Here is a 16,643-nt window from a genome sequence, read left to right as displayed (position 1 = left end):
AAATAGCAAACAGGTGTGGAGAACGTGACCATAGGTCAAGAACATATTTAATGCCAGGAGCATATTTAATGCCATTGTTTTCCTGTGGTTGCCATGCGAAATTCATTAAAACAAAGTGAGCACTGCTTTTTATAGAACGTCATAAAAACAAAAGAAACCAACGTTACCAAGTATTACAATATTAAGTATTATGTTTCAGGAACTGCATTGTTCAAGTGATGGACATGAGTGCTACCCAAAATCCTATGACTTGTTGAAGAGTGGTGCTGATTTACGACTTTTGGCATACGATAACACACAGACCTACATTGAAGGAGTGACCCATCAATGTCTATAGATAACATAGCAACCACACAGCAACTTCTGAAACATATCAGTTTATTTCCTGTATTCTGACTGGTTCAAACAAGCGGTTACGTTTGCAGGATTAACTGTTCAACCTATTAGTTCCTGAAGGGTTGTAACATGATAGAGTGAAATATTATAGAGTGATTTTCCAGTCCATCGTCTATTAGGCTACAAAACAAAACAAAAATATACTTCAAATATAAGTAAACAAGAAATCACTGCTTTCAGAGATTCTAATCACCTGGATTATATTGTTGAGAAACAACTTTATTGGATCTAACTATGTTTAACTTTCAGGTAATTGGCTTTTTTTGTTTGTATGTTGTTTAACTATGCTGTATTCAGTACCTTAAATCATTTATAATTAGCAAAAATTAGTTAGATAACAGTACAAGCACAGATTTTCTAAATAAAATGCAGTGAATGAAACTGAAATTGGCACTGAACTTACTGTAAAACTTTGGTGGTTTATTGTAATGTATGTACACAATCTTTCCTGATGTCTGGTTAAACAGATCTTATTGTCTTAAATGTACATATCACAAATGAGAGCAAATACTATTTTGAAAAAGACAAACAAATGAAAAAGTGAAAGTATATGTTTTTCTCATTTCTTGGGAAGGGTGTAACAAGAAGACAAGGTCATATAACTGTTCTGACCTTTCAAAACCACATAAACTTCCAATCAGCGTACTGTGGTTTACTTAAGGTGTGAACATGGTTTTTAATGCAAAAGAGGCCATTCTTTATGACATTTATTGTTTGCAGGGAGCACGCACACATCTTGTTGCTGGTTGATGTTGAAATTTAACAGAGGAGACACACTGATGGCCGGTGCATTTGCAATTGGCTAAATCATTTTCATTTCAAACAAAAACAACCATCTTACAGGAACTTTCTAAACATGTATTTATGGAAAATACTGCACTTTATTGCCTTACTTCTGCTGCTGCATTTCATCTGCATTGGAGCAAACACAGGTAAGTTTCTACAGAATTTTAATGATTATCTCCACATTTTAATCAATCTAAAATGTATGTTGGTGTTAAAAGATGAATGTGACAACCAAAAAAGATAATGGCTTAAGATAAACAAAGACACTGAAACTACAATAGAAACTGGCTATTCTTTAAGTGGAATTGTGTAATATATGAACGATTGAACAATTCAATTCATATCTTCCAGTAATACAAGTACAGTTCATAATGTACCCAATGTCTTCAATATAAAACAATCTTTGTAATCATCTAAAATAATAGCACATTTTAAAACTTAAAATGATTGATAGTAGCTGTTATACAGTAGCATCAATCTAGTACAAAGACTGATGTTATCTTGGTAAAACTCATGCAATTATTAATCCATGGTATGTGAAATGTGCAGTTGTTCACAGCTCTATAATTAAATGTTATGAATAATTTGGTATACTATGACTAAAACTACTTTATTCACAACAGATCAATGTTCTGAGTTTACAACTGAAATATCTTCAGCTACTGCTGAAAAAACCACAAGCCAACAGACAAAAAACAGCCCTACTATTTGTACCACAAAAACAGAATCTACATCACTTACAACAGACGAGTTCCCTGTGACCTCATTTGAAACATCTACAAAGAAAACTGGTCCAACACTGGAAACTACACTATACGCAACAGGTACCTCTACATCTCAAGGAACTTACACATCAGAAAAGCAGAATACATCATCTATGACTGAGTTTACAACAGAAATACCATCAGCTACTGTAGAACAAGCCACAAGCCAACAGACACAAACCAGTCCTGATAGTTCCCCCACAATAACAGAATCAACACCCTTCACAACAGAAGAGTCCACTGGGACTACAATCACATCGGAATCTTCTACGATGGAAACTACAATAAACACAACAGGTACCTCTCCATCTCCTGTAACTTCAACAACAGAAGAGCAGAATACATCATCTATGACAGAGTTTACAACTGAAACAACATCAGCTACTGTAGAACTAACCACAAGCCAACAGACACAAACCAGTCCTGATAGTTCCCCCACAATACTAGAATCAACACCCTTCACAACAGAAGAGTCCACTGGGACAACAATCACATCGGAATCTTCTACGATGGCAACAACAATATACACAACAGGTACCTCTCCATCTCCAGTAACTTCAACAACAGAAGAGCAGAATACATCATCTATGACTGAGTTTACAACAGAAACTTCAGCTACTGTAGAACTAACCAAAAGCCAACAGACACAAACCAATCCTGATAGTTCCCCCACAATACCAGAATCAACACCCTTCAAAACAGAAGAGTCCACTGAGACTACAACCACATCTGAATCTTCTACAATGGAAACATTAAACACAACAGGTACCTCTCCATCTCCGGTAACTTCAACAACAGAGGAGCAGAATACATCATCTATGACTGAGTTTACAACAGAAACAACATCAGCTACTGTAGAACTAACCACAAGCCAACAGACACAAACCAGTCCTGATAGTTCCCCCACAATACCAGAATCAACACCCTTCACAACAGAAGAGTCCACTGGGACTACAACCACATCTGAATCTTCTACAATGGAAACTACAGTATACACAACCGGTAACTCTCCATCTCCGGTAACTGTAACAACAGAAGAGCAGAATACATCATCTATGACTGAGTTTACAACCGAAACAATATCAGCTATTGTAGAACTAACCACAAGCCAACAGACACAAACCAGTCCTGATAGTTCCCCCACAATAACAGAATTAACACCCTTCACAACAGAAGATTCCACTGGGACTACAACCACATCTGAATCTTCTACAATGGAAACGACAATATACACAACAGGTACCTCTCCATCTCCAGTAACTTCAACAACAGAGGAGCAGAATACATCACCTATGACTGAGTTTACAACTGAAACAATATCAGCTACTGTAGTACCAACCACAAGCCAACCGATACAAACCAGTCCTGATAGTTCCCCCACAATAACAGAATCAACACCCTTCACAACAGAAGAGTCCACTGGGACTACAACCACATCTGAATCTTCTACAATAGAAACATTATACACAACAGGTACCTCTGCATCTCCAGTAACTTCAACAACAGAGGAGCAGAATACATCATCTATGACTGAGTTTACAACCGAAACAATATCAGCTACTGTAGAACTAACCACAAGCCAACAGACACAAACCAGTCCTGATAGTTCCCCCACAATAACAGAATCAACACCCTTCACAACAGAAGAGTCCACTGGGACAACAACCACATCGGAATCTTCTACGATGGCAACGACAATATACACAACAGTTCCCTCTCCATCTCCGGTAACTTCAACAACAGAAGAGCAGAATACATCACCTATGACTGAGTTTACAACTGAAACAATATCAGCTACTGTAGTACCAACCACAAGCCAACCGATACAAACCAGTCTTGATAGTTCCCCCACAATAACAGAATCAACACCCTTCACAACAGAAGAGTCCACTGGGACTACAACCACATCTGAATCTTCTACAATGGAAACATTATACACAACAGGTACCTCTGCATCTCCAGTAACTTCTACAACAGAGGAGCAGAATACATCATCTATGACTGAGTTTACAACCAAAACAATATCAGCTACTGTAGAACTAACCACAAGCCAACAGACACAAACCAATCCTGATAGTTCCCCCACAATACCAGAATCAACACCCTTCACAACAGAAGAGTCCACTGGGACTACAACCACATCGGAATCTTCTACAATGGAAACACTATACACAACAGGTACCTCTGCATCTCCGGTAATTTCAACAACAGAGGAGCAGAATAAATCATCTATGACTGAGTTTACAACTGAAACAATATCAGCTACTGTAGTACCAACCACAAGCCAACTGATACAAACCAGTCCTGATAGTTCCCCCACAATAACAGAATCAACACCCTTCACAACAGAAGAGTCCACTGGGACAACAATCACATCGGAATCTTCTACAATGGAAACTACAGTATACACAACCGGTAACTCTCCATCTCCGGTAACTTCAACAACAGAAAAGCAGACTACATCATCTATGACTGAGTTTACAACCGAAACAATATCAGCTACTGTAGAACTAACCACAAGCCAACAGACGCAAACCAATCCTGATAGTTCCCCCAAAATACCAGAATCAACACCCTTCACAACAGAAGAGTCCACTGGGACTACAACCACATCAGAATCTTCTACAATGGAAAAACTATACACAACAGGTACCTCTGCATCTCCGGTAACTTCAACAACAGAGGAGCAGAATACATCATCTATGACTGAGTTTACAACCGAAACAATATCAGCTATTGTAGAACTAACCACAAGCCAACAAACACAAACCAGTCCTGATAGTTCCCCCACAATAACAGAATCAACACCCTTCACAACAGAAGAGTCCACTGGGACTACAATCACATCAGAATCTTCTACAATGGAAACGACAATATACACAACAGGTACCTCTCCATCTCCAGTAACTTCAACAACAGAGGAGCAGAATACATCATCTATGACTGAGTTTACAACTGAAACAATATCAGCTACTGTAGTACCAACCACAAGCCAACCGATACAAACCAGTCCTGATAGTTCCCCCACAATAACAGAATCAACACCCTTCACAACAGAAGAGTCCACTGGGACTACAATCACATCGGAATCTTCTACAATGGAAACACTATACACAACCGGTACCTCTCCATCTCCGGTAACATCAACAACAGAAGAGCAGACTACATCATATATGACTGAGTTTACAACAGAAACTTCAGCTACTGTAGAACTAACCAAAAGCCAACAGACACAAACCAATGCTGATAGTTCCCCCACAATACCAGAATCAACACCCTTCACAACAGAAGAGTCCACTGGGACTACAATCACATCGGAATCTTCTACGATGGAAACTACAATAAACACAACAGGTACCTCTCCATCTCCTGTAACTTCAACAACAGAAGAGCAGAATACATCATCTATGACTGAGTTTACAACAGAAACTTCAGCTACTGTAGAACTAACCACAAGCCAACAGACACAAACCAATCCTGTTAGTTCCCCCACAATACCAGAATCAACACCCTTCACATCAGAAGAGTCCACTGGGACTACAACCACATCGGAATCTTCTACAATGGAAACATTATACACAACAGGTACCTCTGCATCTCCGGTAACTTCAACAACAGAGAAGCAGAATACATCATCTATGACTGAGTTTACAACCGAAACAATATCAGCTACTGTAGAACTAACCACAAGCCAACAGACACAAACCAGTCCTGATAGTTCCCCCACAATAACAGAATCAACACCCTTCACAAAAGAAGAGTCCACTGGGACAACAACCACATCGGAATCTTCTACGATGGCAACAACAATATACACAACAGTTACCTCTCCATCTCCGGTAACTACAACAACAGAAGAGCAGAATTCATCATCTATGACTGAGCTTACAACAGAAACTTCAGCTACTGTAGAACTAACCACAAGCCAACAGACACAAACCAATTCTGATAGTTCCCCCACAATACCAGAATCAACACCCTTCACAACAGAAGAGTCCACTGGGACTACAACCACATCGGAATCTTCTACAATGGAAACACTATACACAACCGGTAACTCTCCATCTCCGGTAACTTCAACAACAGAAGAGCAGACTACATCATCTATGACTGAGTTTACAACAGAAACTTCAGCTACTGTAGAACTAACCAAAAGCCAACAGACACAAACCAGTCCTGATAGTTCCCCCACAATACCAGAATCAACACCCTTTACAACAGAAGAGTCCACTGGGACTACAATCACATCAGAATCTTCTACGATGGAAACGACAATATACACAACAGGTACCTCTCCATCTCCGGTTTCTTCAACAACAGAAGAGCAGAATACATCATCTATGACTGAGTTTACAACTGAAACAATATCAGCTACTGTAGTACCAACCACAAGCCAACCGATACAAACCAGTCCTGATAGTTCCCCCACAATAACAGAATCAACACCCTTCACAACAGAAGAGTCCACTGGGACAACAATCACATCGGAATCTTCTACAATGGAAACTACAGTATACACAACTGGTAACTCTCCATCTCCGGTAACTTCAACAACAGAAGAGCAGACTACATCATCTATGACTGAGTTCACAACAGAAACTTCAGCTACTGTAGATCTAACCAAAAGCCAACAGACACAAACCAATCCTGATAGTTCCCCCACAAAACCAGAATCAACACCCTTCACAACAGAAGAGTCCACTGGGACTACAACCACATCTGAATCTTCTACAATGGAAACATTATACACAACAGGTACCTCTGCATCTCCAGTAACTTCAACAACAGAGGAGCAGAATACATTATCTATGACTGAGTTTACAACCAAAACAATATCAGCTACTGTAGAACTAACTACAAGCCAACAGACACAAACCAGTCCTGATAGTTCCCCCACAATAACAGAATCAACACCCTTCACAACAGAAGAATCCACTGGGACAACAATCAAATCAGAATCTTCTACGATGGAAACGACAATATACACAACAGGTACCTCTCCATCTCCAGTAACTTTAACAACAGAGGAGCAGAATACATCATCTATGACTGAGTTTACAACTGAAACAATATCAGCTACTGTAGTACCAACCACAAGCCAACCGACACAAACCAGTCCTGATAGTTCCCCCACAATAACAGAATCAACACCCTTCACAACAGAAGAGTCCACTGGGACTACAATCACATCGGAATCTTCTACAATGGAAACACTATACACAACCGGTACCTCTCCATCTCCGGTAACTTCAACAACAGAAGAGCAGACTACATCATCTATGACTGAGTTTACAACAGAAACAATATCAGCTACTGTAGAACTAACCACAAGCCAACAGACACCAACCAGTCCTGGTAGTTCCCCCACAATACCAGAATCAACACCCTTCACAACAGAAGAGTCCACTGGGACTACAATCACATCAAAATCTTCTACAATGGAAACTACAGTATACACAACAGGTACCTCTCCATCTCTAGTAACTTCAAAAACAGAAGAGCAGACTACATTATCTATGACTGAGTTTACAACAGAAACTTCAGCTACTGTAGAACTAACCAAAAGCCAACAGACACAAACCAATTCTGATAGTTCCCCCACAATACCAGAATCAACACCCTTCACAACAGAAGAGTCCACTGGGACTACAACCACATCTGAATGTTCTACAATGGAAAAATTATACACAACAGGTACCTCTGCATCTCCAGTAACTTCAACAACAGAGGAGCAGAATACATTATCTATGACTGAGTTTACAACCGAAACAATATCAGCTACTGTAGAACTAACCACAAGCCAACAGACACAAACCAGTCCTAATAAATCCCCCACAATAACAGAATCAACACCCTTCACAACAGAAGAGTCCACTGGGACAACAATCACATCGGAATCTTCTACGATGGCAACGACAATATACACAACAGTTACCTCTCCATCTCCGGTAACTACAACAACAGAAGAGCAGAATTCATCATCTATGACTGAGTTTACAACAGAAACTTCAGCTACTGTAGAACTAACCACAAGCCAACAGACACAAACCAATCCTGTTAGTTCCCCCACAATACCAGAATCAACACCCTTCACATCAGAAGAGTCCACTGGGACTACAACCACATCGGAATCTTCTACAATGGAAACACTATACACAACAGGTACCTCTGCATCTCCGGTAACTTCAACAACAGAGGAGCAGAATACATCATCTATGACTGAGTTTACAACTGAAACAATATCAGCTACTGTAGTACCAACCACAAGCCAACCGATACAAACCAGTCCTGATAGTTCCCCCACAATAACAGAACCAACACCCTTCACAACAGAAGAGTCCACTGGGACTACAATCACATCGGCATCTTCTACAATGGAAACTACAGTATACACAACCGGTAACTCTCCATCTCCGGTAACTTTAACAACAGAAGAGCAGACTACATCATCTATGACTGAGTTTACAACAGAAACTTCAGCTACTGTAGAACTAACCAAAAGCCAACAGACACAAACCAATCCTGATAGTTCCCCCACAATACCAGAATCAACACCCTTCACAACAGAAGAGTCCACTGGGACTACAACCACATCGGAATCTTCTACAATGGAAACATTATACACAACAGGTAGCTCTGCATCTCCAGTAACTTCAACAACAGAGGAGCAGAATACATTATCTATGACTGAGTTTACAACCAAAACAATATCAGCTACTGTAGAACTAACTACAAGCCAACAGACACAAACCAGTCCTGATAGTTCCCCCACAATAACAGAATCAACACCCTTCACAACAGAAGAATCCACTGGGACAACAATCAAATCAGAATCTTCTACGATGGAAACGACAATATACACAACAGGTACCTCTCCATCTCCAGTAACTTTAACAACAGAGGAGCAGAATACATCATCTATGACTGAGTTTACAACTGAAACAATATCAGCTACTGTAGTACCAACCACAAGCCAACCGACACAAACCAGTCCTGATAGTTCCCCCACAATAACAGAATCAACACCCTTCACAACAGAAGAATCCACTGGGACAACAATCAAATCAGAATCTTCTACGATGGAAACGACAATATACACAACAGGTACCTCTCCATCTCCAGTAACTTTAACAACAGAGGAGCAGAATACATCATCTATGACTGAGTTTACAACCGAAACAATATCAGCTACTGTAGTACCAACCACAAGCCAACCGACACAAACCAGTCCTGATAGTTCCCCCACAATAACAGAATCAACACCCTTCACAACAGAAGAATCCACTGGGACAACAATCAAATCAGAATCTTCTACGATGGAAACGACAATATACACAACAGGTACCTCTCCATCTCCAGTAACTTTAACAACAGAGGAGCAGAATACATCATCTATGACTGAGTTTACAACTGAAACAATATCAGCTACTGTAGTACCAACCACAAGCCAACCGACACAAACCAGTCCTGATAGTTCCCCCACAATAACAGAATCAACACCCTTCACAACAGAAGAGTCCACTGGGACTACAATCACATCAGAATCTTCTACGATGGAAACGACAATATACACAACAGGTACCTCTTCATCTCCGGTAATTTCAACAACAGAAGAGCAGAATACATCATCTATGACTGAGTTTACAACCGAAACAATATCAGCTACTGTAGAACTAACCACAAGCCAACAGACACCAACCAGTCCTGATAGTTCCCCCACAATAACAGAATCAACACCCTTCACAACAGAAGAGTCCACTGGGACTACAATCACATCGGAATCTTCTACGATGGAAACTACAATAAACACAACAGGTACCTCTCCATCTCCTGTAACTTCAACAACAGAAGAGCAGAATACATCATCTATGACTGAGTTTACAACAGAAACTTCAGCTACTGTAGGACTAACCACAAGCCAACAGACACAAACCAATCCTGATAGTTCCCCCACAATACCAGAATCAACACCCTTCACAACAGAAGAGTCCACTGGGACTACAACCACATCGGAATCTTCTACAATGAAAACACTATACACAACAGGTACCTCTGCATCTCCGGTAACTTCAACAACAGAGGAGCAGAAAACATCATCTATGGCTGAGTTTACAACCGAAACAATATCAGCTACTGTAGAACTAACCACAAGCCAACAGACACCAACCAGTCCTGGTAGTTCCCCCACAATACCAGAATCAACACCCTTCACAACAGAAGAGTCCACTGGGACTACAATCACATCGGAATCTTCTACAATGGAAACACTATACACAACCGGTACCTCTCCATCTCCGGTAACTTCAACAACAGAAGAGCAGACTTCATCATCTATGACTGAGTTTACAACAGAAACTTCAGCTACTGTAGAACTAACCACAAGCCAACAGACACAAACCAATCCTGGTAGTTCCCCCACAATACCAGAATCAACACCCTTTACAACAGAAGAGTCCACTAGGACTACAATCACATCGGAATCTTCTACAATGGAAACTACAGTGTACACAACCGGTAACTCTCCATCCCCGGTAACTTCAACAACAGAAGAGCAGACTACATCATCTATGACTGAGTTCACAACAGAAACTTCAGCTACTGTAGATCTAACCAAAAGCCAACAGACACAAACCAATCCTGATAGTTCTCCCACAAAACCAGAATCAACACCCTTCACAACAGAAGAGTCCACTGGGACTACAACCACATCTGAATCTTCTACAATGGAAACATTATACACAACAGGTACCTCTGCATCTCCAGTAACTTCAACAACAGAGGAGCAGAAAACATTATCTATGACTGAGTTTACAACCGAAACAATATCAGCTACTGTAGAACTAACCACAAGCCAACAGACACAAACCAGTCCTGATAGTTCCCCCACAATAACAGAGTCTACACCCTTCACAACAGAAGAGTCCACTGGGACTACAATCACATCAGAATCTTCTACGATGGAAATGACAATATACACAACAGGTACCTCTCCATCTCCGGTAATTTCAACAACAGAAGAGCAGAATACATCATCTATGACTGAGTTTACAACCGAAACAATATCAGCTACTGTAGAACTAACCACAAGCCAACAGACACCAACCAGTCCTGATAGTTCCCCCACAATAACAGAATCAACACCCTTCACAACAGAAGAGTCCACTGGGACTACAATCACATCGAAATCTTCTACAATGGAAATTACAGTATACACAACAGGTACCTCTCCATCTCTAGTAACTTCAAAAACAGAAGAGCAGACTACATTATCTATGACTGAGTTTACAACAGAAACTTCAGCTACTGTAGAACTAACCAAAAGCCAACAGACACAAACCAATCCTGATAGTTCCCCCACAATACCAGAATCAACACCCTTCACAACAGAAGAGTCCACTGGGACTACAACCACATCTAAATCTTCTACAATGGAAACATTATACACAACAGGTACCTTTGCATCTCCAGTAACTTCAACAACAGAGGAGCAGAATACATTATCTATGACTGAGTTTACAACCGAAACAATATCAGCTACTGTAGAACTAACCACAAGCCAACAGACACAAACCAGTCCTGATAGTTCCCCCACAATAACAGAATCAACACCCTTCACAACAGAAGAGTCCACTGGGACAACAATCACATCGGAATCTTCTACGATGGCAACGACAATATACACAACAGTTACCTCTCCATCTCCGGTAACTACAACAACAGAAGAGCAGAATTCATCATCTATGACTAAGTTTACAACAGAAACTTCAGCTACTGTAGAACTAACCACAAGCCAACAGATACAAACCAATCCTGTTAGTTCCCCCACAATACAAGAATCAACACCCTTCACATCAGAAGAGTCCACTGGGACTACAACCACATCGGAATCTTCTACAATGGAAACACTATACACAACAGGTACCTCTGCATCTCCGGTAACTTCAACAACAGAGGAGCAGAATACATCATCTATGACTGAGTTTACAACTGAAACAATATCAGCTACTGTAGTACCAACCACAAGCCAACCGATACAAACCAGTCCTGATAGTTCCCCCACAATGACAGAATCAACACCCTTCACAACAGAAGAGTCCACTGGGACTACAATCACATCGGCATCTTCTATAATTGAAACATTATACACAACAGGTAGCTCTGCATCTCCAGTAACTTTAACAACAGAAGAGCAGACTACATCATCTATGACTGAGTTTACAACAGAAACTTCAGCTACTGTAGAACTAACCAAAAGCCAACAGACACAAACCAATCCTGATAGTTCCCCCACAATAACAGAATCAACACCCTTCACAACAGAAGAGTCCACTGGGACTACAACCACATCGGAATCTTCTACAATTGAAACATTATACACAACAGGTACCTCTGCATCTCCAGTAACTTCAACAACAGAGGAGCAGAATACATTATCTATGACTGAGTTTACAACCAAAACAATATCAGCTACTGTAGAACTAACCACAAGCCAACAGATACAAACCAGTCCTGATAGTTCCCCCACATTAACAGAATCAACATCCTTCACAACAGAAGAGTCCACTGGGACAACAATCACATCGGAATCTTCTACAATGGAAACTACAGTATACACAACCGGTAACTCTCCATCTCCGGTAACTTCAACAACAGAAGAGCAGACTACATCATCTATGACTGAGTTTACAACCGAAACAATATCAGCTACTGTAGAACTAACCACAAGCCAACAGACACAAACCAATCCTGATAGTTCCCCCAAAATACCAGAATCAACACCCTTCACAACAGAAAAGTCCACTGGGACTACAACCACATCGGAATCTTCTACAATGGAAACACTATACACAACAGGTACCTCTGCATCTCCGGTAACTTCAACAACAGAGGAGCAGAATACATCATCTATGACTGAGTTTACAACCGAAACAATATCAGCTATTGTAGAACTAACCACAAGCCAACAGACACAAACCAGTCCTGATAGTTCCCCCACAATAACAGAATCAACACCCTTCACAACAGAAGAGTCCACTGGGACTACAATCACATCAGAATCTTCTACAATGGAAACGACAATATACACAACAGGTACCTCTCCATCTCCAGTAACTTCAACAACAGAGGAGCAGAATACATCATCTATGACTGAGTTTACAACAGAAACTTCAGCTACTGTAGAACTAACCACAAGCCAACAGAAACAAACCAATCCTGGTAGTTCCCCCACAATACCAGAATCAACACCCTTCACAACAGAAGAGTCCACTAGGACTACAATCACATCAGAATCTTCTACAATGGAAACTACAGTGTACACAACCGGTAACTCTCCATCTCCGGTAACTTCAACAACAGAAGAGCAGACTACATCATCTATGACTGAGTTCACAACAGAAACTTCAGCTACTGTAGAACTAACCAAAAGCCAACAGACACAAACCAATCCTGATAGTTCCCCCACAAAACCAGAATCAACACCCTTCACAACAGAAGAGTCCACTGGGACTACAACCACATCTGAATCTTCTACAATGGAAACATTATACACAACAGGTACCTCTCAATCTCCGGTAACTTCAACAACAGAAGAGCAGACTACATCATCTATGACTGAGTTTACAACCGAAACAATATCAGCTACTGTAGAACTAACCACAAGCCAACAGACACAAACCAATCCTGATAGTTCCCCCAAAATACCAGAATCAACACCCTTCACAACAGAAGAGTCCACTGGGACTACAACCACATCGGAATCTTCTACAATGGAAACACTATACACAACAGGTACCTCTGCATCTCCGGTAACTTCAACAACAGAGGAGCAGAATACATCATCTATGACTGAATTTACAACCGAAACAATATCAGCTACTGTAGTACCAACCACAAGCCAACAGATACAAACCAGTCCTGATAGTTCCCCCACATTAACAGAATCAACATCCTTCACAACAGAAGAGTCCACTGGGACAACAATCACATCGGAATCTTCTACAATGGAAACTACAGTATACACAACCGGTAACTCTCCATCTCCGGTAACTTCAACAACAGAAGAGCAGACTACATCATCTATGACTGAGTTTACAACCAAAACAATATCAGCTACTGTAGAACTAACCACAAGCCAACAGACACAAACCAATCCTGATAGTTCCCCCAAAATACCAGAATCAACACCCTTCACAACAGAAGAGTCCACTGGGACTACAACCACATCGGAATCTTCTACAATGGAAACACTATACACAACAGGTACCTCTGCATCTCCGGTAACTTCAACAACAGAGGAGCAGAATACATCATCTATGACTGAGTTTACAACCGAAACAATATCAGCTATTGTAGAACTAACCACAAGCCAACAGACACAAACCAGTCCTGATAGTTCCCCCACAATAACAGAATCAACACCCTTCACAACAGAAGAGTCCACTGGGACTACAATCACATCAGAATCTTCTACAATGGAAACGACAATATACACAACAGGTACCTCTCCATCTCCAGTAACTTCAACAACAGAGGAGCAGAATACATCATCTATGACTGAGTTTACAACAGAAACTTCAGCTACTGTAGAACTAACCACAAGCCAACAGAAACAAACCAATCCTGGTAGTTCCCCCACAATACCAGAATCAACACCCTTCACAACAGAAGAGTCCACTAGGACTACAATCACATCAGAATCTTCTACAATGGAAACTACAGTGTACACAACCGGTAACTCTCCATCTCCGGTAACTTCAACAACAGAAGAGCAGACTACATCATCTATGACTGAGTTCACAACAGAAACTTCAGCTACTGTAGAACTAACCAAAAGCCAACAGACACAAACCAATCCTGATAGTTCCCCCACAAAACCAGAATCAACACCCTTCACAACAGAAGAGTCCACTGGGACTACAACCACATCTGAATCTTCTACAATGGAAACATTATACACAACAGGTACCTCTCAATCTCCGGTAACTTCAACAACAGAAGAGCAGACTACATCATCTATGACTGAGTTTACAACCGAAACAATATCAGCTACTGTAGAACTAACCACAAGCCAACAGACACAAACCAATCCTGATAGTTCCCCCAAAATACCAGAATCAACACCCTTCACAACAGAAGAGTCCACTGGGACTACAACCACATCGGAATCTTCTACAATGGAAACACTATACACAACAGGTACCTCTGCATCTCCGGTAACTTCAACAACAGAGGAGCAGAATACATCATCTATGACTGAGTTTACAACCGAAACAATATCAGCTATTGTAGAACTAACCACAAGCCAACAGACACAAACCAGTCCTGATAGTTCCCCCACAATAACAGAATCAACACCCTTCACAACAGAAGAGTCCACTGGGACTACAATCACATCAGAATCTTCTACAATGGAAACGACAATATACACAACAGGTACCTCTCCATCTCCAGTAACTTCAACAACAGAGGAGCAGAATACATCATCTATGACTGAGTTTACAACAGAAACTTCAGCTACTGTAGAACTAACCACAAGCCAACAGAAACAAACCAATCCTGGTAGTTCCCCCACAATACCAGAATCAACACCCTTCACAACAGAAGAGTCCACTAGGACTACAATCACATCAGAATCTTCTACAATGGAAACTACAGTGTACACAACCGGTAACTCTCCATCTCCGGTAACTTCAACAACAGAAGAGCAGACTACATCATCTATGACTGAGTTCACAACAGAAACTTCAGCTACTGTAGAACTAACCAAAAGCCAACAGACACAAACCAATCCTGATAGTTCCCCCACAAAACCAGAATCAACACCCTTCACAACAGAAGAGTCCACTGGGACTACAACCACATCTGAATCTTCTACAATGGAAACATTATACACAACAGGTACCTCTCAATCTCCGGTAACTTCAACAACAGAAGAGCAGAATACATCATCTATGACTGAGTTTACAACCGAAACAATATCAGCTATTGTAGAACTAACCACAAGCCAACAGACACAAACCAGTCCTGATAGTTCCCCCACAATAACAGAATCAACACCCTTCACAACAGAAGAGTCCACTGGGACTACAATCACATCAGAATCTTCTACAATGGAAACGACAATATACACAACAGGTACCTCTCCATCTCCAGTAACTTCAACAACAGAGGAGCAGAATACATTATCTATGACTGAGTTTACAACTGAAACAATATCAGCTACTGTAGTACCAACCACAAGCCAACCGATACAAACCAGTCCTGATAGTTCCCCCACAATAACAGAATCAACACCCTTCACAACAGAAGAGTCCACTGGGACTACAATCACATCGGAATCTTCTACAATGGAAACACTATACACTACCGGTACCTCTCCATCTCCGGTAACTTCAACAACAGAAGAGCAGACTACATCATCTATGACTGAGTTTACAACAGAAACTTCAGCTACTGTAGAACTAACCACAAGCCAACAGACACAAACCAGTCCTGATAGTTCCCCCACAATAACAGAATCAACACCCTTCACAACAGAAGAGTCCACTGGGACTACAATCACATCAGAATCTTCTACAATGGAAACGACAATATACACAACAGGTACCTCTCCATCTCCAGTAACTTCAACAACAGAGGAGCAGAATACATCATCTATGACTGAGTTTATAACTGAAACAATATCAGCTACTGTAG

General features: G+C 40.8%; 1 protein-coding gene and 1 long non-coding RNA gene across 2 annotated transcripts in view; one reads left to right on the top strand and one right to left on the bottom strand.

The window, feature by feature from the left end:
- Window positions 1-16,643, bottom strand: part of LOC141376673 (uncharacterized) — a 208,799-nt gene that overhangs the window by 169,681 nt on the left and 22,475 nt on the right. The window lies entirely within an intron of this gene.
- On the top strand, window positions 366-9,822 carry LOC147841893 (uncharacterized). The gene is made up of 4 exons (XM_087272940.2): window positions 366-645; window positions 1,117-1,328; window positions 1,806-9,585; window positions 9,696-9,822. The coding sequence occupies exons 2-4, from the start codon at window positions 1,253-1,255 to the stop codon at window positions 9,820-9,822; spliced, it is 7,983 nt and encodes a 2,660-aa protein (XP_087129066.2). The 5' UTR covers window positions 366-645; window positions 1,117-1,252.

This window comes from Danio rerio, chromosome 11 (assembly GCF_052040795.2).
Source record: "Danio rerio strain M-AB ecotype USA chromosome 11, GRCz13ab, whole genome shotgun sequence".
Taxonomy (NCBI): Eukaryota; Metazoa; Chordata; class Actinopteri; order Cypriniformes; family Danionidae; genus Danio; species Danio rerio.
The sequence above is the reverse complement of the archived record's forward strand: the minus strand, read 5'-3'. Positions and strand labels throughout refer to the sequence as shown.